The sequence below is a fragment of the Xenopus tropicalis genome, chromosome 7 (genome assembly GCF_000004195.4).
Source record: "Xenopus tropicalis strain Nigerian chromosome 7, UCB_Xtro_10.0, whole genome shotgun sequence".
NCBI classification, from domain to species: domain Eukaryota; kingdom Metazoa; phylum Chordata; class Amphibia; order Anura; family Pipidae; genus Xenopus; species Xenopus tropicalis.
This window is the reverse complement of record NC_030683.2, coordinates 126,981,284-127,007,349: the sequence shown is the minus strand read 5'-3', so window position 1 is coordinate 127,007,349 and position 26,066 is coordinate 126,981,284. Positions and strand designations below refer to the sequence as shown.

The 26,066-nt window shown below is 45.2% G+C and overlaps 1 protein-coding gene across 1 annotated transcript; it reads right to left on the bottom strand.

Moving 5' to 3' along the window:
• Positions 1-10,370: 10,370 nt before the first annotated feature.
• Positions 10,371-24,142, bottom strand: LOC116412426. The gene is made up of 9 exons (XM_031906638.1): positions 23,807-24,142; positions 20,884-20,946; positions 19,661-19,711; positions 16,809-17,200; positions 16,241-16,306; positions 15,684-15,749; positions 14,444-14,722; positions 12,863-13,019; positions 10,371-10,740 (listed from the first exon to the last, which is right to left on the bottom strand). The coding sequence occupies exons 1-9, from the start codon at positions 23,929-23,931 to the stop codon at positions 10,515-10,517; spliced, it is 1,425 nt and encodes a 474-aa protein (XP_031762498.1). The 5' UTR covers positions 23,932-24,142; the 3' UTR covers positions 10,371-10,514.
• Between the last annotated feature and the right edge of the window lie 1,924 nt (positions 24,143-26,066).

Below are 26,066 nucleotides of genomic sequence, written 5' to 3'. Positions count from 1 at the left end.
CACATGGGGAAGCGGCTGCACCAGATAACAAAAAAAGCCACTTACTGTTTGTAAAACACCCATATAATCTGCAAACTATGATACAGTGTTTCTCAAATTTAATTCAAAAAGTAGCTTTTGGCAGAGAGCCCAGAAACTCAACAAACTACACCTGCAAATGCACTTACCCAACACATTGCAGATCAGCAGGAACCATATGACAGCTCTCACTACAGGAGAGAGAGGGCAGAATATCAGAATGGGAAATCAACTTTTACCCCCACTGTGCCCCTTTTTATATCATAACTCGCTCTAAGCCTGTGCTTTGTGTTTCCTTTGCTAGAGGGCTGGGAATGTGGCCCTAAGGATCAGTTACCTTAGACGCTGAGCTGTGGCCCCCAAAACATTGAATACAATGATAAATGATAATGCAATATGATTCTATGGCCTATATTACACATACAGCATTATGATAATACTGACAGAGAACCATCCTTTGAATACACTTTCTGTCCACAGAAACACTTCTTATCGGCCCCAGCTGCCCATACTGTATATACCCAGGGTCGGACTGGGCCGCCGGGACACTGGGAAAATACCCGGTGGGCCCTGGCCCTATTGGGCCCAGCAGCCCAAACCCGACCCTGTTGCTCCCCCAGCCGCTGGTGTCCTTCCCTGACGCGTTTCACTTACGTGTGCTCAGGGGAGGATGTCGGGTGGGGGAGGTTAGGGGGCACCTTAAGGGGTGCGGGGCCCCTGGAGCTGCATCCCCGGTGGGCCCTGCACCCCCCAGTCCAGCCTTGTATATACCCCCTGGCAATATCTACACAGTTGCTGATAATGAAGGGCTGCCCCACTTCTTCCTATAGGACAATGTTGTCCTTTAGCATAAACATTGCTCCCATGTTGCTACTTATTTGGGGGGAAAACCTTCTCCCCTTATTCCACTGAGCCACTATTTACTGCTTTTTACATAAATGCTTCATTTTGTTACCTATTATCCAGCAGCAGTGTTGTCTGGTCTCGGACTTCATTGTCTGGGCTGTAAAAAGATAAGGAGATTAGTGGGGCAAAGGGACTAGAATGAAGGTCAACCTTCAGCAGTAACGATATATACAGCAGTCGTGGTGGGGCCTGGGCAGCATTGGGGTCTGCTGTACCTTAGTCCCATTGGGCCCTCTCAAATGATTTTTCTGCAGGGGGGCCAGGCACGACCAAGTTACGCTGCTGGCCTCCAGTTTTTCACTTGACAGTTTTTGGAAGGGGGGGGGGGGGTCACAGTTCTACAAAATATGAACAACTCATCTTTTGACCTCACTGTTCCTGTTCCACTGGGTCTGTGTCTATCACTTACCCTTTCTCCACTCACTGCCACTTCTTGAATATCTTCCCTCTTATGCCCCGACCTGTGTGGCCTATCCAACTAAGGCCTGTGTTCCACATTACTCTGCTGTAAGGGTCTCCAGGCACCCTGCCTAAGCAATAGCTTCTATCATTTAGCTACCTCAGGCAAGTTTAAAGTAGAAGGAAAGGTAAACAATACTGGGGTGGGGGGCAAATGTTAGGCACCCCCCGTAATTGTGATGTAGCCTTTCCTTCTCCTTTACATATCCCATTATACTTCATATAATCAAGTCTCTTGCTAATTTCAGAACAATGGGGGGGACAGAACTGCAGATGAGGTGCCAAGGCACAAAGCTGGGAGATAGGTACGTAACCCTTATCTGCCTACCCCTAGTCCAGGCCCTCCTGTCTGCTCTAGATCCCCATCCTGCCTGCTCCATGGCCGGGTTGCCTAGGGATCCTGGTTCGGTACTGATAACAATGCATTTCTATTTGTCAATCTGTTGGTCCTTTGCCAGTAATAGGGTTTAATGGGTCCTCCTTAAAGAAGCGCATCCAGGGTCGGACTGGGGGGGTGCAGGCCCCCACCAGCCAGGTCCCCCACACCCCATAACCCCCCCACAGGGGCACCCGCTGAGCCACCCTAACCCCCCGCTGAGCCTCCCTAACCATCAGGGGAGGAACTGGGCCAAGGTGAGCGCCGGCAAGGGTCAGGTCTGGTAAGCTCACTGCAGACAATGAATAATAAGCACATTAACCCCAGACATTTCAGTAAAATGATTGCAGACAATGGATAATAAGCACATTAACCCATGACACACCCTATTTCTAGCTTGAATGGCTGCCCCTGTGGCTCCGCAGCAGCTTATAATTATAAACTATAACAGTATATTACATTTCTTCTTCAATAATGCTTATATATAAACAGAAAAGAATTAAATATTAACAGAAAGTGTATTAATAGTCTATACAGGGTCAAGTGAGCAAAGATAATAAAGGGCTGATCCAGTATTTAGAGACTGACCTTCTCACTGTCATGAAGGGCAAATGGAGAAATTTAATTGGATTTGGGTTTTCTTTTGGGTTTTTCTTCTATTGAGCGTTGTGGAGATCATTTTCTCCATATTTGACCATAGAGTTATTACAGGACATTTCCACATAAAATGAAGTCAGGATTTTACATTTCGGGCAAACGTTCACATTTCGACAAGCAATTTTACACAAAGTATAAGTTCTATAAGCTTCAATGTATGAACCGGAAATGTTTCAGTACGAATTCAGTTATTGTCAGTAGAAATTTAGGTATTAAGGTACCATTTTGTGCTTGTCTTTTCCAATAACCGATTTGGATCAATACGTTTCTGCCACAGGTTATTTAATACATTTCTCAAATTTATTATTGCCGGGGGTATTAATAAAAACATCCGCACTTGAACATTGAACTTGAACACAGTTACATTATATTTCAATGTACAGGAAACACTTTCATATGTTCATCACCTTCGACCCATCACTAATTTATTATTGTTTACTAATTTCTTAGGAAAAAGCAAAATCACCCGTCGTTGGCAAATGCTCCGGCTGCGTATAAAATAGCGGAGACTCATCTAATTACACAAATAACAGTATCATTTTCCATGTGCCTACAATTACTAACTGGCTGTTGTGCAAAAGAAGCAGAACTACAGCTCCCAGCATTCTCTGCAGCCAAGGTTGCTGCTTTAGCTATCAGGCATGCACTCCAAGGAACAATTTCATTCCGACAGAATAAATAAGACAACCTCCAAATATCTTACCGATCTTCCGGATGGGAATATGTTACAGTCTGTACCTTGGCAGTTTGGCATTGATGTACCTCACTCATGCGGTGCCAAATGCCTGCACCCCCAGATACTCATGGGATATGGCAAGGTTCCGTGTATTTACCCAGACCTTCCTCAGGATTGCACAGAAAAACAACCTCTGCAGCAATAAAATGGCAGATTGGGAGCCCCAGATTGGAGATTTGTAGCCCAAGCCTCAAGCCTCGATGCCCATCAGGTGAAGTCGAGCAATAGATCCCAAGTTGGAATGATGGGGTTCCTCCATTTGCCCAATAATTGAGGGTAAAACGCCATGGCCCATTCCCTGGTATCCACACCCTACCCCAAGCTGATCTAGATCTAGGCACTGACTGGGAAGCAAATCTAGTCAGAACCCAAAGTCAAATCCCGTTTGGTTTAGATCCTTACAAACTCCATCGCAAGGTCCCCTACTGCCGGGACTCCCTGCAAATGGCTTTCAGCTTCTCCTCTCTCTACCTAGAACTGCATGGAGCTCAGCACTGTTGGCCGATTCCTGCTCCGCTCTCCCCACCCCAGTTATTGCAGATGCTGCAGGGCTTAATGCACTTAGGATAAAGACCTGGAATTGATCAGCGCTGTATTGCACTTATCTCTATGGGAAGTTGCATTGTTGAACACTTAATGGATTTCTGGATAATAGATCACATACCTGTATCGTTAACCTTTACCTTCTGGGACAAATATTCCAAACTCCTATGGAAAGGAATTGGTGCCGGGCAGAGGTGGCAGAGGCTCGAGAGGCTCAGTCGGTGCCCTGAATGTAAAGAATAAGTACAGCAGATTTTTATTCCTTGGCAGAAGCTGCAATAAGCCCACTCACACTATATGTTAATACTGAGAGATACATTGATTGGTCAGTGAGAAGCAGATGATGTTACTCTGTGCAGGGATTCAGCTGAGCCATCAGCTTTATGTCCTATAATGAATAGAATATGCGCAATGGAACAGCGCCAACTGAGGCAGGTTTGCTACAGGCGAGACCAACATGGAAACCAGCCTTGTGCCTTTATATGGGCACAGAACCCCTCAGTGACTGCTAATATCCTTATCATTTACAGTAGGGGGTACATTATCCCTTATAATACATGAGTGATACTCAGAATTCCCTGTATAACTCAGCCTGCAGCCTTGTGTCTTTATATGGGGGGCACAGAACCCCTCAGTGACTGCTAATATCCTTATCATTTACAGTAGGGGGTACATTATCCCTTATAATACATGAGTGATACTCAGAGTTCCCTGTATAACTCAGCCTGCAGCCTTGTGCCTTTATATGGGCACAGAACCCCTCAGTGACTGCTAATATCCTTATCATTTACAGTAGGGGGTACATTATCCCTTATAATACATGAGTGATACTCAGAGTTCCCTGTATAACTCAGCCTGCAGCCTTGTGCCTTTATATGGGCACAGAACCCCTCAGTGACTGCTAATATCCTTATCATTTACAGTAGGGGGTACATTATCCCTTATAATACATGAGTGATACTCAGAGTTCCCTGTATAACTCAGCCTGCAGCCTTGTGCCTTTATATGGGGGGCACAGAACCCCTCAGTGACTGCTAATATCCTTATCATTTACAGTAGGGGGTACATTATCCCTTATAATACATGAGTGATACTCAGAGTTCCCTGTATAACTCAGCCTGCAGCCTTGTGCCTTTATATGGGCACAGAACCCCTCAGTGACTGCTAATATCCTTATCATTTACAGTAGGGGGTACATTATCCCTTATAATACATGAGTGATACTCAGAGTTCCCTGTATAACTCAGCCTGCAGCCTTGTGCCTTTATATGGGGGGCACAGAACCCCTCAGTGACTGCTAATATCCTTATCATTTACAGTAGGGGGTACATTATCCCTTATAATACAGGAGTGATACTCAGAGTTCCCTGTATAACTCAGCCTGCAGCCTTGTGCCTTTATATGGGGGGCACAGAACCCCTCAGTGACTGCTAATATCCTTATCATTTACAGTAGGGGGTACATTATCCCTTATAATACATGAGTGATACTCAGAGTTCCCTGTATAACTCAGCCTGCAGCCTTGTGCCTTTATATGGGGGGCACAGAACCCCTCAGTGACTGCTAATATCCTTATCATTTACAGTAGGGGGTACATTATCCCTTATAATACATGAGTGATACTCAGAGTTCCCTGTATAACTCAGCCTGCAGCCTTGTGCCTTTATATGGGCACAGAACCCCTCAGTGACTGTCTATACTCACTGTGCCACACAGAAATGCCCAATGGCAGAGGAGCATGTTGGAGCATCAGGCTTCCAGATGTGATCGCTACAAAAAGACTAACCCACTCTATCAGGTGGCACATAGGCAGGGTCGGACTGGGCCGCCGAGGCACCGGGAAAAACCCAGTGGCCCAGACCCGATCCCCTCAGGGCTTACCCCCGAGCCGCCAGTCTCCCTCCTCTGCAATCAAACTTGCTTGGTTCCCTGCATGGAGCTCAGCACTGCCGACAGATTCCTGCTCCGCTCACTCCACCCCAGTTATTGCAGATGGCACTGCTGTAGTGTTTAAAGGGCAACTACACCCATAAATGCACTCAGGCTAGAGACCCGGAACGGATCAGCAGTGTTCTCTTAATTGCATTGTGGACTACATAAAAGCAAGAATCCATTGCTGCCTTTACCTTCTGGGGAAAATATTCCCGGCCCCTATGGAAAGGAATTGGTGGTGTTATGGCCGAGGCTCAAGCGGCTCGTTTGCTTCTCTGAATGTAAATCCCCCCAATTATTTAATTACTGCAAAGCCAGAAATAGAGTGAGTGACGGAATAAATATAGGAGGGAGAGGTGGAGAATGCAGAGGAATAGGGGCAGGGAAGGACAGAACTAATGTGATTTATTCAGTATATAAGCCCCTGTTGTGTAGGGTTGCCATCTTTCTTTGTGATGTAATACCGGTGAGGGAGTAGGCGGTGACGTCACACAGGGGCGGGGAAATGGGCGTGCCGGAAATGGGGTGGGGCATATGCGAGACTGTCCTTGTAAGGGGAAATCCAGTAGCAGAGAGGGGAAGGGAAGGAGGGATTTATAGGACATAACAAATGTACAGTCATTTACAAAATGGGGGCAGACAGGAAGAGCAGAGTTTCTATGGGAACCATCAATGCTGTGCTTTCATTGGCTGCTAGACTGGGGGGTGTGTTTTGCATCCGAGCCTGTGTAGAGAGCGTAACCCCTTCCCTTCACTGGCACAGCCGGACCTCCTGTTAATGTTTTCCCTTTCGCCTTCCCCGTAGGAGCAATAACTCGGCAATGCTCTCACCTTATGGCAGGGCCCGTAGGGCAAGTAGGCAACTGGCCATATTATTCTATTTCAGACTTGCATTGCTACAGTTCTACCCAAACAAACATGGCCGTTACAATGTTCACAGCTTTACGAATGGGAAATAAGAATATGATTGAAGCCAATGCAGGAAGAACAGTGATTTATGGGGATTTCATGAGAAGAACCCACATATCATCTCCCACTTGTTCAATGTTGACTTCATTGCAAACAAGTTTCACTCTGCTTTTCCCATACTGTGAGGCTGCCCCCCCCAGGGGGGATTGGAACAGTGGCACAAAGGTCTTAACCCAAAAGCCAGTTGGGGTCACATAGTTTCCTATATCTGTACCCCCTTCTGTGATCTAAAGAAGGCTCTGACCAAAGGGTAGACCTTTAAGGTGGGTCCAGGACCAGGTGAAAGGTTTGGGTTAAACAGTCAGACAACCACTGATCTGTACTATTCACAAGGTGTTTTTATTACATACGTCATAGGCCTAACGTTACTGGAATCTTCATTAATAACCACAGCTTATCCTGTAACCCAGTGATCCCCAACCAGTGGCTCGGGGGTAACATGTTGCTCCCCAACCCCTTGGGTGTTGCTCTCAGTGCCCCCAAACCAGGGAGTTATTTTTGAATTCCTGACTCGGGGGCAAGTTTTGGTTGAATAAAAACAAGATTTCCTACCAAATAAAGCCCCTGTAAGCTGATAGGGTGCATAGAGGCCCCTAATAGCCAATCACAGCCCTTATTTGGCTCCTCCATGAACTTTTATGGTGCTTGTGTTGCTCTCCAAGTCTCTCCAAGGCTTTGATGAAAGAGCTGGTCGATATTGGGTGGGGGCAGAGGTTGAGGGACTAGGCCAGCACTGGACACAAATACAGAGCTCGGGATGGGTTGTTGTATTCTTATAATAAGTACAAACGTGCACACAAAGGTCCATCATCAATGAAAAAGATACAACAAACTGATACAACTGCCCTCATAATTCCATAATATCATAACATTATCAAAATGTACCAACTATATATCTCGTAATTAAGCCTTCATTTTCCTTAGATTCTTTTGTCTCTCTCCATGGCCCCAAATCTAAAGGTGGCCATACACGGGCCAATTGTAGCTTCCGATATTGGTCCCTTGGACAGATAAGGCGGTTTATCGGCCCTTGTAGGGGCAGCAATGAGGGGCATGCCCGACCGATATCTGGCCAGATATCGATCGGGCAGGTTAAAAGATTTAGACGGATCGGGGCCGCACCGAACTAACTGCCCCATTGCCGCCAATATAATTCGATCATTTGGCCTACATTTTCCCCGATATTGCCCACCCGTAGGTGGGGATATTGGGAGAAGATCCACTCACTTACAATTAAACCCAACGTGTTTTTGGACCGAGATTTGACATATTGTTTCATGGGCTACAAACCACCTTTTCATACATTGTAGGTTCATTTTGCTTCCAGAAGAACATTCTGGTGCCGGACCTGGAGGAAAACTATTTGTCCGATTTGAATGTTGATGCCTTGATGCTTTTGAAATACTGAAGCAGCTGAAGTCCGATTGCCATCTTGGAGTCAGGAAGGAATTGTTTCCCCTCTGGGGCAAATTAGAGAGGCTTCAGATGGGGGTTTTGCCTTCCTCTGGGGCAACTAGCAGTTAGGCAGGTTATATATAGGCATTATGGTTGAACTTGATGTCTTTGTTCAACCTAACTTACTATGTTACTATGTAACTGAGCTCAGGATTGGGTACAGTAGGTAGAACCAGATGGGATAAGCTGAGTGGTACTTACCCATTAGCCTCTTGGCTTCACTAGGGCAGAAAAAACAATACTGGTAAGTGTTGAAATCATTTTAGTAGAGTTTATAAAGTGTGAACATGTTCCATAGCTCTGTGTAACGAACCAGGCAAAACATAAAACAATATAACAGAAAAAAACGACAATTACAAATGATGCCCCAAGCATAAAGTAAGACATAAGAAGAAGTGACTCTGCCCATAAGAGCTTACAATCTAGTAACAAATTATATACCCTATAGAAAGTGCAACCCTCTGTAGCAAAATAAATGTTACCTCCACCAAGCAAAACAGAAATACCCCCCCACGAAACACTTTGATCTTCTCCGGTGTAAGATCCATACGGCCATAGGATAAATGCTTCCACCATAGAGTCAATCCTCCACGGATACTGACCCACAGTAGGAGAAAGAGGTCCTATCGTTCAGTGGCACACAGGCAATTTCCTGCAGTGATTATCAGCTTTTTGGAAGAGGGAGAAAGTGCCAGAAATGGACCCATATTCACTTTTATTGGCAATGATGGAAGGCAATAGGCATTCAAGTGAATGGTGGGATGTTCTGAACTGTAACCCCTATCCGTTTAAGGTACAATATAGCTCTCACGTCGACATGACCATACACCCCGCCTTACCATGTGGTCTAAAGCTTTGGAAGCATGTCTTCTGCCTCCTTGCGCCCATCTAATCCACCTCTTCTCCATAGACTGCAAAGTACTGATGTTCGGATCAGGAAAAACTCAACCCACATCCGACCTTCAAAACCTTATCCCACAAAAAGTTGCCACCGTAGTACCCAAACCTAACCTGTACCTGCATCTTTCCACTGTGTATGCTACAGGTCCCCATACACGGGCCGATTGGTCTAAGGGACCCATATTGGCAGCTTATTGGCCCATGTAGGGGCAGGAACGAGGGGCCTGCCCGACCGATATCTGGCCTGAAATTGCCCAGATATCAATCAGGCAGGTTAGAAAATTCAGTCGGAACGGGGACCGCATCGGCTCGTTGATGTGGTCCCCGAACCAACTGCCCCACTGCCGCCATTATAATTCAATCGTTTGGCCCCAGGACCATCTCGCCAAGCGAGCGAATCTCAACGTGTATGGGGACCTTTATTATGAGGTTCCAAGACAGGAAAATCTTGGGAGCAGAGGAAGAGTGCCCTTCCCTAGTCTGCCCCATACCCAACCCGAACCTGCAAAGGTCACCCAAATTTCAACCCAACCCACCTGACCAATGGCTAAACCCATGGGTCCCTTGTGTTGCAAGTCAACCTGCACATCACTACTGGAGAGCACTAGCAACTCCGACTATCTCCTCCCCCTCACACCTCATTTGCTGCACTGGGACTGAATACACACCCCCTGTATGCTAACTGGACAATTAGTTGGTCACATAATGTCTTAAGGAAACGAGGGCAGGCTGAGGATGAGGAGCGGTTCAAGCAGGCAGCAAGAGTGCTTCCAAAGCTTCAGACTGCCATGTTAACTTGGCAGTTAGGCAAGATGAGTGTGTGAGAGAGGGGGATGTATGACTTTGACAACCTCTGGGGGGGGGGGCAGGGATATGGTTTCCTTTCTAACAATGGAATCAGCTATGTTTATGTAAAAAAAAAACAATTATGCACTTATATCTGGGATTTTAGGCAGGCTCTATGTACTTTTTAAACATGGGCTCATGTCAGAAGGGGGGGGCATATTTTCCCTGAGCGACATAATGCTTCGAATTGACCTGTGTGCCATTGCATTTAAAGGAGAAGGAAAGGCATTTTGGAATTTATTGCCAATAGATTAGCCACAATAGGGCAAGCTGGAACACTCTATTTATTCTGTAGAATTCTTAACCATACCTAAGTAAACAGCCCAAGAATCTCTCTGTGTTTTTGTTTAAGAAAGCAGCCATTTTAGCTTGGTCTGACTTCACTTGCTGCCTGCATCTCTGTGCTCTGTGCTCAGATTACAGCAGAGAGGGGAGGGGGAGAGAAGCAAGCTGAGCATGCTTAAGCCCAAGCCCTGGAGGTTTGAGCTGAGAGAAGGAAAGCTAATACCAAAGAACATGTGTACAGAATAGAAGGAAAGAAATGCTGTGTTTCTTTTGACAGAGGACTCAGAGCAGCATTACTGTGAGTGTTTATGGCTGTAGTTACAAAAAGCTTACTTAGTTTTTACCTTTCCTTCTCCCTTAAGGACATCACCCATTTAACCTACAAACCTTAGGATTCCCAGTGGTTCAGCAAAGTCCCTAATAAGTTTCAGCTCAACAAACTTCTCTTTTGGATATTCCTGCACCGTTACTGTTGGGAGTGGGGTCTTCGTTTTCTTGCAGAGGCGCGTCAGTAGGAACAATACAACTGCCATTAGGAACACTGATCTGCGTGTCGGCTGTAGGGATATTTCCATTTTGGGCCCCGGTGGTCCCACCGTCGTTCAGTCGTTGCAGTTCATTCTCATTGAGGCCATCGAGGCCATTTCTGCGTTTCACGCTAAGAGAGAAGATCAAGGAGAAAATGACTTTAACTAGAACTCAACAAGTAGCTTCATCTAAAAAGAGATTCAATCTGTCGAATTTAATTCATTAAGTTGATTAAATCAATGATGTATTTTGGTACAGGTATGGGACCTGTTATCCAGAATGCTTGGGACCTTGGGTAATTTGGATCTCCATAACTTGATAACTTAATATTGAAATAACCCAATAGGGCAGTTCTGCCCCAATAAGGGGTAATTATATCTTAGTTGGGATCAAGTACAGGTACTGTTTTATTATTACAGAGAAAAGGGAATCATTTAACCATTAAATAAACCCAATAGGGCTGTTCTGCCCCAATAAGGGGTAATTATATCTTAGTTGGGATCAAGTACAGGTACTGTTTTATTATTACAGAGAAAAGGGAATCATTTAACCATTAAATAAACCCAATAGGGCTGTTCTGCCCCCAATAAGGGGTAATTAATATCTTAGTTGGGATCAAGTACAGGTACTGTTTTATTATTACAGAGAAAAGGGAATCATTTAACCATTAAATAAACCCAATAGGGCTGTTCTGCCCCAATAAGGGGTAATTATATCTTAGTTGGGATCAAGTACAGGTACTGTTTTATTATTACAGAGAAAAGGGAATCATTTAACCATGAAATAAACCCAATAGGGCTGTTCTGCCCCCAATAAGGGGTAATTATATCTTAGTTGGGATCAAGTACAGGTACTGTTTTATTATTACAGAGAAAAGGGAATCATTTAACCATGAAATAAACCCAATAGGGCTGTTCTGCCCCAATAAGGGGTAATTATATCTTAGTTGGGATCAAGTACAGGTACTGTTTTATTATTACAGAGAAAAGGGAATCATTTAACCATGAAATAAACCCAATAGGGCTGTTCTGCCCCAATAAGGGGTAATTATATCTTAGTTGGGATCAAGTACAGGTACTGTTTATTATTACAGAGAAAAGGGAATCATTTAACCATTAAATAAACCCAATAGGGCTGTTCTGCCCCCAATAAGGGGTAATTATATCTTAGTTGGGATCAAGTACAGGTACTGTTTTATTATTACAGAGAAAAGGGAATCATTTAACCATTAAATAAACCCAATAGGGCTGTTCTGCCCCCAATAAGGGGTAATTATATCTTAGTTGGGATCAAGTACAGGTACTGTTTTATTATTACAGAGAAAAGGGAATTATTTAACCATTAAATTACATTCAGTCCCCATTATTATTCAGTCCATCAAGTCTGTTATGTGTTGCTTTGTGACAGTCATTTAAGGGGTACCTATCATAGGGAGACTATTTCCCCCATTATGGTGGGCATATAAGGGTGGATAGACCGATTCGGCAGCTTATCTTCCCGTGTATGGTCACGAACGATGGGCCAGAAATTGGGCAGATCTTAATCGGGCAAGTTTGATTCTTTTGTCTGATCGGGAACGGGACCATATTGGCTTGTGATGTGGTCCCCGAACTGATGGCACCTATACCTGCCGTTTTAATTTGATCGTTTGACCTTAGGGCCCAACGATCGAGTTAGCCTAAAGTCGCCTACCCGTAGGTGGGCATATTGGGAGAAGATCAGCTCACTTGGCTACCTCTTACTGTATAGCCCACACTTTGGCTGGGGAACAGAATACTATTTTTGCAAGTGGGACTTACTGGGAACTCCATTTTGCGTCAATAAGTCTCCTGTTGGGATTGGACAGAATGCAGGAGACTAAACATTGAAACCTTTGCATGTCGTCCAATCCTGCCTTATGGCCTAACCCTGTAAGCAAATAGGAGCCCACTCCAAACATTATGCCAGTGCACCTCTTCTATAAGACACAAGCTGACCTGAGGAACCCATTGGAGAGAGTGGCAGCATCATTGTAGTATTGTATTGTATGTATTTGCATGGGCAGTGATCCCAGTGATGGAGACCAAATAAATATGTCTGAAATCTGTCATGCTAGGCAGCTCAGCCACATATAATAACGTAGAATGCCATACATAGAAGCTGCCCCCCTAAATAAGTACTTACCTTTGGGTCCCTGCTGGTGATAAACATAAAATATATTTTAATCACAAATGTAACCAGCCCCACAGATTAGAAGGAAACGTGTCACTTACAGTCGGTATATTCCATAGATTAGTAATGCCACAGATACCACTGCTACTGCCGAAACCACAAAGGCAATAATAATATGGTTTATATTGCTGGAATTGTCACTGGGTGAAGTATAATCCCTGGGTGACGTATCATCATTGGGTGACGTATCACAGCACCCTGAAATAAAAAGATGGAATGATTCAGTTTCATGGATCTGGTCTGGTAAATACACAAAGATATTACATTGTAATATGGATCTTGTGGGCTTGGCTAATTCTACTGTAGATGCACATAGGAAATGGGCTACGAAATTAACAAGCAATTTCCTGGGTGCAGAGAGTCCGATCAGTTTATCAAGTTGTATTTCTTCATACAAGTTGGCTTGTTGCCCCTTTGATGCAGCTTTTGAGATACCATCTTGCCGCCCCTCACCAGTGTTTATTAGTCCAGTACCAGACAGGGTCCAGTGGGGGCCACATTGCTAGGGCAGAGGTGCAAGTGCCGGTTTGATAACCAGAATGGCCCTGGGCTGCTTGTTTGCAGCCCCTGGTTAGTTATTGCCCCCATATCTTCCCATCTGCCCCATCAGTAAAAACTAAATCTACTCTTTTAAATAGGTGGCATTATCTCACTCATCTGTACCTACTATATTTCCTTCCCTTCTTTATATAAATGGTGGGCCAACAAGATAAGGGTGCCCAAAGCAATGGGCCGCCTACTATGCCCCCTTATCACCGCACTTATCATTTACAAACAGGGTCAGACTGGGCCACCAGGACACCCGGTGGGCCCCGGCGGCCCAGACCCGACCCTTGCCGGCGCTCCCCCTGCCCGACCGCTCATCCCGACACGTTAAATTACACGCGCTCGGGGGAGGACGTCGGGTGGAGGGCCCTGCAAGGGGGGTTAGGGGGGTCCCTACGGGCGGGGGGATTAGGGGACGCAACCAGCGGGGACACCTGCAGGGCCGACCCTGCTTACAAAGAACACATTCTTCCTATTATGCATATGGCATATGCATTTTTTTGCAGAATACAGTGGATAAACTCATCTGTTATCGGACTGGTTGCGTGAATAATTTGGTGCCTGGCATGATTTCCAGTGTTGGGCGCGCAAGCGACCCTGTTGTTTTGGCTCAACCAAACTGTAGAGATTGACGCAGGGTGCAGGTGGAATCCTAGAGCTGCCTCCTGGTCAGAAGGTTGGGTAGCTCCAGGGTTCCATTGTACCAATAGGTGGAAGGCAGGAAGAACTGAGCAGCACAGAGCATAGCTATACAGAAGTGCAAAGAGTGCCCTTTGATGCAAGTACCTTTGATAAAAGTGGTTTTGCAACCAACCAAATTGTAGGGAAATTGTAGGAACCACAATGGATGTACATGGGCCCTAAATACATTTATACCAGCACCATGTGCCTAGTATGGGAGCCCTCTATTGACTGTAACCTGTGGCAGCTTCCGGTGGGCAGTGCCCTGCATCATTACAAACACCAGTTCCACTATTGCCCAAGTGGAAGCCCACAGGCCATTAGTAGCTCTCCAAGGAGTTTTATGGCCATCAAAGATTTCATTAACTTTATTATGTAGGAAAAGTCCTCAGTACCTGCCAATAAGGATTGAGCTGACTTCCCAATGCGCGTAGTGCCGTATTCCAGATTCAGATCTTTATAATCCAGATCCATGGTTTCCAGGCACAGACATGTGGCGTTAATGAGAGTCACGCTGGATACATTAGTACATCTCCCTGTGTAGGGCAGGCTTGGGATCCGAAAGTGGCAATATTGCTCTTTGGCCGCAATCCTAATGGATAAATGTTGGTCGGTCAGGCTTTCCCCTCGGCTGCAGAACACGTGGATCTGGCAGGTTGCGCATGGGGCAGAGGCTGCGTCAGACAATAACAATACAATAAGCTAAATGCTGCAAACAGAAGGTTCTACTTAAAGGGGATGTTCACCTTCAGACAATAGTCTGAATTTGAAGAGCATTTTTGTAATTGATCTTTATTATTTAAAATGGGTAGTTTTGAAGCTACAGACCAGGATCAGCGCTGCTAAAAGTCTCTCTCCTCTCTCTTGGGAAGGGATCGCCGACACCAACTCATTCTGCCCAAACAGGAAGTTGATACTGAACTGGTTACTGTGCATGCCTTCCCTCTCCTGCTTCATTTGCTTTTCATTGATCCAATTGGCTGAATCTTCACAGCCAATAATATCAAAGATGTGCAAATGAAGCAGGAGTGGAAAGGCAAGCACAGTAACCAGTTCAGTGTCAACTTCCTGTTTGGGCAGAGTGAGTTGGTGTCGGCGATCCCTTCCCAAGAGAGAGGAGGCTCAAAGGGGCTCTTCAAATTCAGACTATTGTCTGAAGGTAAACATCCCCTTTAATAACGGAGAACACCACAAACTATTGACCATTCTGCAGCCACGGCAGTTTAAGCCCTGCCTAAAAGCCACGTCCCCTTGGCAGGCAGGCCACAAACTTCTTTGACAGCCCCCCCTATATCTCCTGTTCTTATATGTCTCTCTTATTTATATGTTAGTTGTATTCAGGGTCGGACTGGGGGGTGAAAGGCCCACCGGGGCTCCTGTCCCAGGATGCCCCCAGCCAGGCGTGTCCCCTAACCCCCCCCGCAGAGGCCCCCCCTAAACCCCCCGCAGGGGCCCCCCCTAACCCCCCCCCCGCAGGGGCCCCCCCTAACCCCCCTCCCGACGTCCTTCCCCAAGAGCGTAATTTGACGCGTAAGGGGAGGAGCGGTCGGGAGGGGGAGCGCCGGCAAGGGTAGGGTCCCAATGTACAGGGACTCCAGACTCCTCCCCCAAACGCATTATTGGAAGAGAACTCACCTTGCGTAATCTCGTTTTTCCAGGCTGCTGTCTCTCCCATCTGCCCCTTATCCGTTACTGGAGGTGCTGTGAAGCCAAAGTTAAATATGACATAAGGATTGTGGGTGCAAGGCACATTGGGAGCTTACTACCTGCATTAGGCGGGAGAAGGAGGGTGAACTAAAGCCTAAAATGAATGTACCTAGAAATGCTGTATTTTATATACAGAACTTACTGTACCAGCCCAGAGGTACAGCAGCCCTAGAACAGTAATGATACAGGCCTTCATAGCTGCCCCCCAGCAACAGCTCCCATCTTGGATCTTGTTAGGCCATCTTATGTGTGTCAGTGGCACTGCACGTGCTCAGTAGGCTCTGGGCTGCTGATGTGAAGCTAAGCTTAGGGGGCACATTAGCAGAAAGTGAGATCACATCTGTCATAGAAGTTGATGCTACAGAGCTGATCAATTCCGACGCAGACTGCACTGATGTCTATGCTGCCATGTAATGTGGCGGCCCAAACCCGCCCAACCTGTGGGCCCCAGGCATTGGGCCAGCCCGTACACCACTAGCACTTACCCAACGCATTGCTGATCAGCAGGAACCATATCACAGCTGCTGGGAGTTGCCACCCACCTCCGGCCACTACAGGAGAGAGAGGGCAGAATATCAGAATGGGAAATCAGTCTCACTGTGCCCTATTCCATATTATAACAGAATTATTCACTTTTCAATCCCATGATATTTCAGCCCATCATCAAACGGGAATATATATATCAGTAAATATTGCCCTTTTACATCCTTTCCCTTGAGCCGCCATTTAGTGATGGGCTATGTGCCCCCTCAGAGATCAGCTGACAGGAAGTGATGCAGCTCTAACTGTAACAGGAAGTAGTGTGGGAGCAAAAGACAGAACTCTGCCCATTCATTGGCTCATGGGGCCTAGCATGTATGTGTGCCATGGCTTGTTTGTGTGCACTGTGAATCCTATGATCCCAGGGGGCGGCCCTTAGTACTTAAAATGGCAGTTTCCTATTTAGGATTACCCAATGGCACATACTGCTAAATAAGTATATTTATATGAAAATGGGTTATTTAGATGCAGCAGGGGTTTACATGTGAGCTGTTTATGACAAAAAAAAACTACCAGATTTCAGCAATGAAGATATCTGCAGCACCAACATGGCCCATGTAGCCTCTATTAAATGTAGTGGAGGCATCTCAGCTGCTTGCATCTCAGAGGCTTCTGCCCTCTTCTTCCTACTTCTTCTTCTTCTGCTCTTCGCCCTGGTTGGCGCCATCCCTGGGCTGCTGGGGCACATGTTCCCATGCCCTGCTGGCTGCTGATGGCCGGAGTCATTGGGAGGGGAAGCTGGAGTAGATATCTCTACAGAAGACCCTTTCTCTTGAGCCATGGAACTTAGATCTGGTGACTTCATCAACCTGATATTTTCCTTTACATCAACATCATCATCATCATCATCAAGAGCTTCTTGCCCTCCCTTCACAGCCCATGGAATTGCATGAAAGGAACTAAAACTTGTAGTTGGAAGAAGAAAGAAAGTAAAAATGAAAATAAAGTCCATTGTTTGACCCCTGTGGCTGTGCTGAACTTTTTGTATAGTTACTCAAGTACAGTCCTTACTATAAATGCATCTTTGTTTTATTCAGTCCATAAAAGCTGCTATCCTTTTCATTTGCTGAATACTAATGAAGGGCCTATGCTGTACTCTCACTTGCAATATGTGCTCTAATGCTGGAATAGGCTCTCTACTCTTGGGTCCTCACTTGAATCTTGTTCAGGCACCGCCATTGGAAATGAGTGGGTGTCTCAATGTTCTTTACATGGCTACATCTTCCCTTAGCTTAAACATTGCTCTTATGTTGTATTTGTGGGACTCACTCCCAACCTACAGCATGGACCCTCTCTTTAGCTATACCTATGTGCAGCTCCCAGTAAGGCTCTGCTTGGAATTGAACCAGGAACCTCTTTGTCTTAACTAATTGGCCAGAAGAGCCCCAGTAAATTCCTGCTGATTCTTATCTTTTCACCCGGCTTTCCCCGCACATCTCAGCAGCCTTATTGGTCATGTAGGGTCAGCCAATCAGAGCTGTCTATGTCCTACCTTAACCCTTTTTCTCTCTCACTTCCTGGCATAAGCATTAGATTATGATAGCTTGAGCACTTCCCTTAGCCCTTGCTCCTCTTGATCAGTCCTACCTCAGTCCCACTCATGCCTGTCCTGTCTCTGTGCCCACTCAGTCCCACTCATGCCTGTCCTGTCTCTGTGCCCACTCAGTCCCACTCATGCCTGTCCTGTCTCTGTGCCCACTCAGTCCCACTCATTTCTGTCCTGTCTCTGTGCCCACTCAGTCCCACTCATTTCTGTCCTGTCTCTGTGCCCACTCAGTCCCACTCATGCCTGTCCTGTCTCTGTGCCCACTCAGTCCCACTCATGCCTGTCCTGTCTCTGTGCCCACTCAGTCCCACTCATTTCTGTCCTGTCTCTGTGCTCACTCAGTCCCACTCATTTCTGTCCTGTCTCTGTGCCCACTCAGTCCCACTCATTTCTGTCCTGTCTCTGTGCCCACTCAGTCCCACTCATTTCTGTCCTGTCTCTGTGCCCACTCAGTCCCACTCATTTCTGTCCTGTCTCTGTGCTCACTCAGTCCCACTCATTTCTGTCCTGTCTCTGTGCTCACTCAGTCCCACTCATTTCTGTCCTGTCTCTGTGCCCACTCAGTCCCACTCATTTCTGTCCTGTCTCTGTGCCCACTCAGTCCCACTCATTTCTGTCCTGTCTCTGTGCCCACTCAGTCCCACTCATGCCTGTCCTGTCTCTGTGCCCACTCAGTCCCACTCATTTCTGTCCTGTCTCTGTGCCCACTCAGTCCCACTCATGCCTGTCCTGTCTCTGTGCCCACTCAGTCCCACTCATGCCTGTCCTGTCTCTGTGCCCACTCAGTCCCACTCATGCCTGTCCTGTCTCTGTGCCCACTCAGTCCCACTCATTTCTGTCCTGTCTCTGTGCCCACTCAGTCCCACTCATTTCTGTCCTGTCTCTGTGCCCACTCAGTCCCACTCATGCCTGTCCTGTCTCTGTGCCCACTCAGTCCCACTCATGCCTGTCCTGTCTCTGTGCCCACTCAGTCCCACTCATTTCTGTCCTGTCTCTGTGCCCACTCAGTCCCACTCATTTCTGCCCTGTCTCTGTGCCCACTCAGTCCCACTCATGCCTGTCCTGTCTCTGTGCCCACTCAGTCCCACTCATTTCTGTCCTGTCTCTGTGCCCACTCAGTCCCACTCATTTCTGTCCTGTCTCTGTGCCCACTCAGTCCCACTCATGCCTGTCCTGTCTCTGTGCCCACTCAGTCCCACTCATGCCTGTCCTGTCTCTGTGCCCACTCAGTCCCACTCATTTCTGTCCTGTCTCTGTGCCCACTCAGTCCCACTCATTTCTGTCCTGTCTCTGTGCCCACTCAGTCCCACTCATGCCTGTCCTGTCTCTGTGCCCACTCAGTCCCACTCATGCCTGTCCTGTCTCTGTGCCCACTCAGTCCCACTCATGCCTGTCCTGTCTCTGTGCCCACTCAGTCCCACTCCATCCAACTGTCTGTCCTGTTTTTTGATTTTCAGTCTCCCCCTAGTTCCATTTGATCACAATAACTTCTACTTGCCTGAAGGACTCACCACCCTCCTCTCAGTGGGGATTTTCCCCAAATCCCTTACACTACCCTTTTATGTGTTTTCTACACATATTTTAATTGTTCAACCGTTATATCCAGGAACATCATGTCTTATCTACTTAGTTTATGTACTGTAGGTGTAAGAACAGGGCAATGTATTCATTATAAACCAGTACCAACCCATTAGCAATTACTATTTACTGATCTACTGGATTAAAGCCAACATCTGATTGACTGCTATAGGTTACTTGACCTGCACTTGTAATTAGAATTACATACTATTTCCAGACTGTAAGTGCTACATTTATTTACCTGGTTTCCTGCACAGGTGAGTTTGTTTTTTCTGGAGCTTTATTGCTTGAGCTGCAAAAAGATTACGAATGACAAGGACAAGATTATCGCCATGAAGATCAAGAGAATGGAAGAAATGTTTTTCATTTGTCATTCCTTCAGGTGCCTCCCTAAGAAAGCTTTGTTGTGAGTCTGGCACTCCCACGGTGTGAAACATAACAAGTAATTCCCTTCAACAAACTGGGGCCCCTTGTAGTTGGAACAAAGCCATGGCCATATTTCTAATGCAGTCTCTCCGCTGTCTGGGCAACTCCCTTGGCTTTTTGGCACAGAGCAAGTACAGGCCTGAATTTCCTTCTGCATTATTCTCTAATTCTCTTTTTTTTTCCCAATTGGATTCTGGGGGTGTGGTTAATCCATTAGGGCTCCACCCAAAATACCTAGGGCTGCATTATAAGGCTATTAGCCTATTATACTTCCTTGCTTTGTTGCAGCCCTGGGACACCCTTTGGCCAATCCCAGGGGGGAATAGGACTCTCCCTAGCTATGAGGTGAAGAAAGGTCTGAAGCCCCTGGCTCCCGTGGCCATATCCAAGGGTGGGTCTGAGATATAGGCCCCCCCCAGCTCTGGCAAAGGCAGATCTAATGATCCCTACTTCTGCAGGACTTTGGTGGCAGAAACCACACACTCAGGGCTTCAGTAGAAAAGAAAGTGTTAAAGCAGTTACTTACTATACAGATACCCATCGGAGTTTTGCTTTTATTTTCTAAGTTCAACATTCAAAGGTATTGGCTGATTGGTAACTATTCTAGCACCTCTGTTAGTAAACGAGTCCAACTCTATAGTAAAGGGCTTGTGTTCAACCCAAATATTCTAGGGAAGTTTATTGTCCACCTTTTGGCACCAAGACCACACGGATATACACACATACTAGTGTTCTATATTGTATTTTACTACAAAGACATATGGAAGTTGTGTATTCGAAGGCGCCCATCAAAAACTTCCAACATTTACCAGTTTTATACTACCAGCACCTGTTCCCATACATGTGGGCTTTTGTGTTGCCCCCCATAGGTATTTTATTATGTTGTAACATCTGTACTTGTGCCCATAGGCCCCAGTGATTGTGGTCACAACCCGTGATACACTTATATGTGTGCCCTTATCTATATCGGGAGACCCCAGAGACCTACCCAAGGGCAAGCAGGGCAACAATCAGCATTTTTATTTTTTTGCCACTCACGTTGCGGCTTCTTGGGTCTCTTGCACTGGGGTAACCAGCCGGAGCTCTCCCTTCTTGTTCCATCTGCAAAATCAATGTTGCATCAAATCTTTTATCAAACGTAAGAATTAAAGATATACAGAGTTTAATTAAATCTAAACATTTCATCTTTATGTTCTTTTATATGAAAACAACTTGTATCGGGGGTTGATCCAGCTTTTTACTGTACAGCCTGCTATGTGACTAGTGATACCCAATGGCACGCAATAATGGGCATCGGTACCAGGAGATACACTATAATGAATTACATATACAGTATATATATAAATATTTCTAGAGTCAAAGGCAAGCGGCACTCCCATCTAGGATCATTAGATGCCTGGGTGCAGTATTCAAAAATGGTATAGAACAAAAATGACGGGTCTTAGTGGAAAAATTCAGCTTGTTTATTTCAAACGTCCATCTAACGTTTCAGCTGCTTCCACAGCCTTTTTCAAAGTGATAAACACACAGAAACACCCACTGATAATCCCTAAGTGGCACCCAATTAAAGCTGGTCACGTCATCCTGTGAGTTAAGGTGCCCATACACGTTGAGATTCGCTCGCTTGGCGAGATCAGGTAAAAAAACAAATAATTTGATCATGGGATACTGGTTGGATTGTGCTCTGCTGGTGACGCCATACTGCTTTCCCCCAAACCCCTCCCCAACCTTGGGCGATATCTGCCCCACTGAGCACTGAGGCTCTTAAGGTGGCCATACTCGTTAAGCTTCACTAATTTGGCAAGGTCACCAAACAAAGGACTTTCTGGTTTAGGAGCTGTTGGACCAAGTATCCAACTGGAAATTAAACCTACGGGGGGCCCGTCGGGGGGGGCCCATACACGGGTATCTACGAACTGGTCTAAAGGACTCAAATATGCCCATGTATGGCCTCCTTAACTCTCTGCTCTGTGTGACCCCTCTCACTTCTTCCTAAATGGCTCAGAGCAGCCAGCCTGACCCACACAGGGAAGCAAGAGTCGTGACCAATTAGGAACTGGCCACATCCTGCCAGAAATACTGATTTGATATCAATCATGTTACCATGCACTCTAAAAAACAATACCCTCCAAGCTGAATATACAGGTTTAGGATCCCTTATCCAGAAAGCTCCGAATTACGGAAAGCCCGTCTGCCATAGACTCCATTTTAATCAAAAAATGTAGAATTTTAGAACTGATTTTCTTTTTCTCTGTAATAATAAAACAGTATCTTGTAATTGATCCCAACTAACATATAATTACCCCTTATTGGGGCAGAACAGCCCTATTGGGTTTATTTCATGGTTAAATGATTCCCTTTTCTCTGTAATAATAAAACAGTACCTGTACTTGATCCCAACTAAGATATAATTACCCCTTATTGGGGCAGAACAGCCCTATTGGGTTTATTTAATGGTTAAATGATTCCCTTTTCTCTGTAATAATAAAACAGTACCTGTACTTGATCCCAACTAAGATATAATTACCCCTTATTGGGGCAGAACAGCCCTATTGGGTTTATTTAATGGTTAAATGATTCCCTTTTCTCTGTAATAATAAAACAGTACCTGTACTTGATCCCAACTAAGATATAATTACCCCTTATTGGGGCAGAACAGCCCTATTGGGTTTATTTAATGGTTAAATGATTCCCTTTTCTCTGTAATAATAAAACAGTACCTGTACTTGATCCCAACTAAGATATAATTACCCCTTATTGGGGCAGAACAGCCCTATTGGGTTTATTTAATGGTTAAATGATTCCCTTTTCTCTGTAATAATAAAACAGTACCTGTACTTGATCCCAACTAAGATATAATTACCCCTTATTGGGGCAGAACAGCCCTATTGGGTTTATTTAATGGTTAAATGATTCCCTTTTCTCTGTAATAATAAAACAGTACCTGTACTTGATCCCAACTAAGATATAATTACCCCTTATTGGGGCAGAACAGCCCTATTGGGTTTATTTCATGGTTAAATGATTCCCTTTTCTCTGTAATAATAAAACAGTACCTGTACTTGATCCCAACTAAGATATAATTACCCCTTATTGGGGCAGAACAGCCCTATTGGGTTTATTTCATGGTTAAATGATTCCCTTTTCTCTGTAATAATAAAACAGTACCTGTACTTGATCCCAACTAAGATATAATTACCCCTTATTGGGGCAGAACAGCCCTATTGGGTTTATTTCATGGTTAAATGATTCCCTTTTCTCTGTAATAATAAAACAGTACCTGTACTTGATCCCAACTAAGATATAATTACCCCTTATTGGGGGCAGAACAGTCCTATTGGGTTTATTTCATGGTTAAATGATTCCCTTTTCTCTGTAATAATAAAACAGTACCTGTACTTGATCCCAACTAAGATATAATTACCCCTTATTGGGGGCAGAACAGTCCTATTGGGTTTATTTCATGGTTAAATGATTCCCTTTTCTCTGTAATAATAAAACAGTACCTGTACTTGATCCCAACTAAGATATAATTACCCCTTATTGGGGCAGAACAGCCCTATTGGGTTTATTTCATGGTTAAATGATTCCCTTTTCTCTGTAATAATAAAACAGTACCTGTACTTGATCCCAACTAAGATATAATTAATCCTTATTGGATGCAAAACAATCCTATTGGGTTTAATTAATGTTAAATTTTTTAGTAGACAAGGTATGGAGATACAAATTACAGAAATGCCCCTTATCTGGAATACCCGAGCATTCAGGATCACGATTCAGGATATATATAATACAAGTTTTCCTCCAACCTTTGCCATCAAGTATGGATAAAGATACATAAATATGTGTTGTTTGTTTACTTCTGTGCAGTGTCACATTTATCTAATGAAAAAGCAGCCGCAAAGCAAATAAACACAAATAGAAGTAACTAAAAAAGCGCGCAGAATAATGACTCACTCACCTGGAGATTCGGCCGAGCCTCGCCTTCATGCCCCGGGATGCCCAGCAGGTAAAAGAGAACAATAGATTCCAGATTAGAGTGATGGGGTTTCTCTTTTCCCCCACTAAGTCGGGGTTAAACGCCATGGCCCCCAACCCTGCCGCAATCCGGACCGAGACAGGGACTGGGAAGCAATGAGTCCCCCTTGGTTTGTGCAAATTCCAGCTCCAGGTCCTGTGTATCGTGTTTAGGATTTGCCCCCACAGTTGTGACCCCCCGAAAAGGCTCAGGGCAGCTGATCTCTCTAAATAAACCTAGAAGGACAGTCTGCAGTCTCGCTCCAAGTTGTTGTTCTGCTCCCACTAATCTACTTCCTCCTACTGTCTCTTCCTATAAGGGCGTGACTGCTCTCTCTCTCTGAAATATGAGACATATCAGCAAACTATATCATTGGAATTTAAGTTGTGATAATGTATAGCTGTAATGTCAAATGTTTTTATCAAGAGTAGGACAAGCTTTCCAATCATTGAATCAACAGTTGATATCAATGGATATTGTCATCACTTCATTACATATCAATCACACAGTTATGGGTTGTTGTCTTTTTAAAGAGGTTGATGGTATTGTTTGCAATGGCCCAGCTAAAGGTGCCCATACATGTTAAGATCTACTTGCTTGGCAACGTCGCCCAGTGAGCGGATCTTCTCCCGATTTCCCCACCTACGTATGGGCAATATCGGGCAAATGTAGGCTAATTAGATTGTTATACACTAAATGGGAGTGAGTTGGGGGGATCCTTAATGGAGAAGGATCTGGGGGGTTTTGTGGATAACAAGTTGTCTAATTCCAGGCAGTGTCATTCTGTGGCTACTAAAGCAAATAAAGTGCTGTCTTGTATAAAAAAGGGCATTGACTCAAGGGATGAAACATAATTTTGCCCCTTTATAGGTCCCTGGTAAGGCCTCACCTTGAGTATGGGGGGCAGTTTTGGGCTCCAGTCCTTAAGAAGGATATTAATGAGCTGGAGAGAGTGCAGAGACTGCAACTAAACTGGTAAAGGGAATGGAAGGGTTAAACTATGAGGTAAGACTGTCAATGTGATACTCAGAGTTCCCTGTATAACTCAGCCTGCAGCCTTGTGCCTTTATATGGGGGGCACAGAACCCCTCAGTGACTGCTAATATCCTTATCATTTACAGTAGGGGGTACATTATCCCTTATAATACATGAGTGATACTCAGAGTTCCCTGTATAACTCAGCCTGCAGCCTTGTGCCTTTATATGGGGGGCACAGAACCCCTCAGTGACTGCTAATATCCTTATCATTTACAGTAGGGGGTACATTATCCCTTATAATACATGAGTGATACTCAGAGTTCCCTGTATAACTCAGCCTGCAGCCTTGTGCCTTTATATGGGCACAGAACCCCTCAGTGACTGCTAATATCCTTATCATTTACAGTAGGGGGTACATTATCCCTTATAATACATGAGTGATACTCAGAGTTCCCTGTATAACTCAGCCTGCAGCCTTGTGCCTTTATATGGGCACAGAACCCCTCAGTGACTGCTAATATCCTTATCATTTACAGTAGGGGGTACATTATCCCTTATAATACATGAGTGATACTCAGAGTTCCCTGTATAACTCAGCCTGCAGCCTTGTGCCTTTATATGGGCACAGAACCCCTCAGTGACTGCTAATATCCTTATCATTTACAGTAGGGGGTACATTATCCCTTATAATATATGAGTGATACTCAGAGTTCCCTGTATAACTCAGCCTGCAGCCTTGTGCCTTTATATGGGGGGCACAGAACCCCTCAGTGACTGCTAATATCCTTATCATTTACAGTAGGGGGTACATTATCCCTTATAATACATGAGTGATACTCAGAGTTCCCTGTATAACTCAGCCTGCAGCCTTGTGCCTTTATATGGGCACAGAACCCCTCAGTGACTGCTAATATCCTTATCATTTACAGTAGGGGGTACATTATCCCTTATAATACATGAGTGATACTCAGAGTTCCCTGTATAACTCAGCCTGCAGCCTTGTGCCTTTATATGGGGGGCACAGAACCCCTCAGTGACTGCTAATATCCTTATCATTTACAGTAGGGGGTACCCCTTATATGTTTAATTCTACTAATTACAATTACTTTTTCCCTGACGCTCTATTCACCTCAGTGCATATAGGCCCTACATTATCCATTATATGTTATATTACTAATAACAGTGGCCTTTTCCTATACTTGTAGAATGGGGCTGTTCTGGAGTT

Bases quoted from the DNA above. Each gene is read 5' to 3' on its own strand.
- LOC116412426 (XM_031906638.1), bottom strand. From the start codon at position 23,931: ATGGCGTTTAACCCCGACTTAGTGGGGGAAAAGAGAAACCCCATCACT. The intron at 17,201-19,660 runs GTAAATAAATGT...TCCAACTACAAG, and splicing joins TCACCTGTGCAGGAAACCAG to TTTTAGTTCCTTTCATGCAA. The intron at 10,741-12,862 runs GTAAGTGACACG...CTTCTCTCTTAG, and splicing joins ATCTATGGAATATACCGACT to CGTGAAACGCAGAAATGGCC.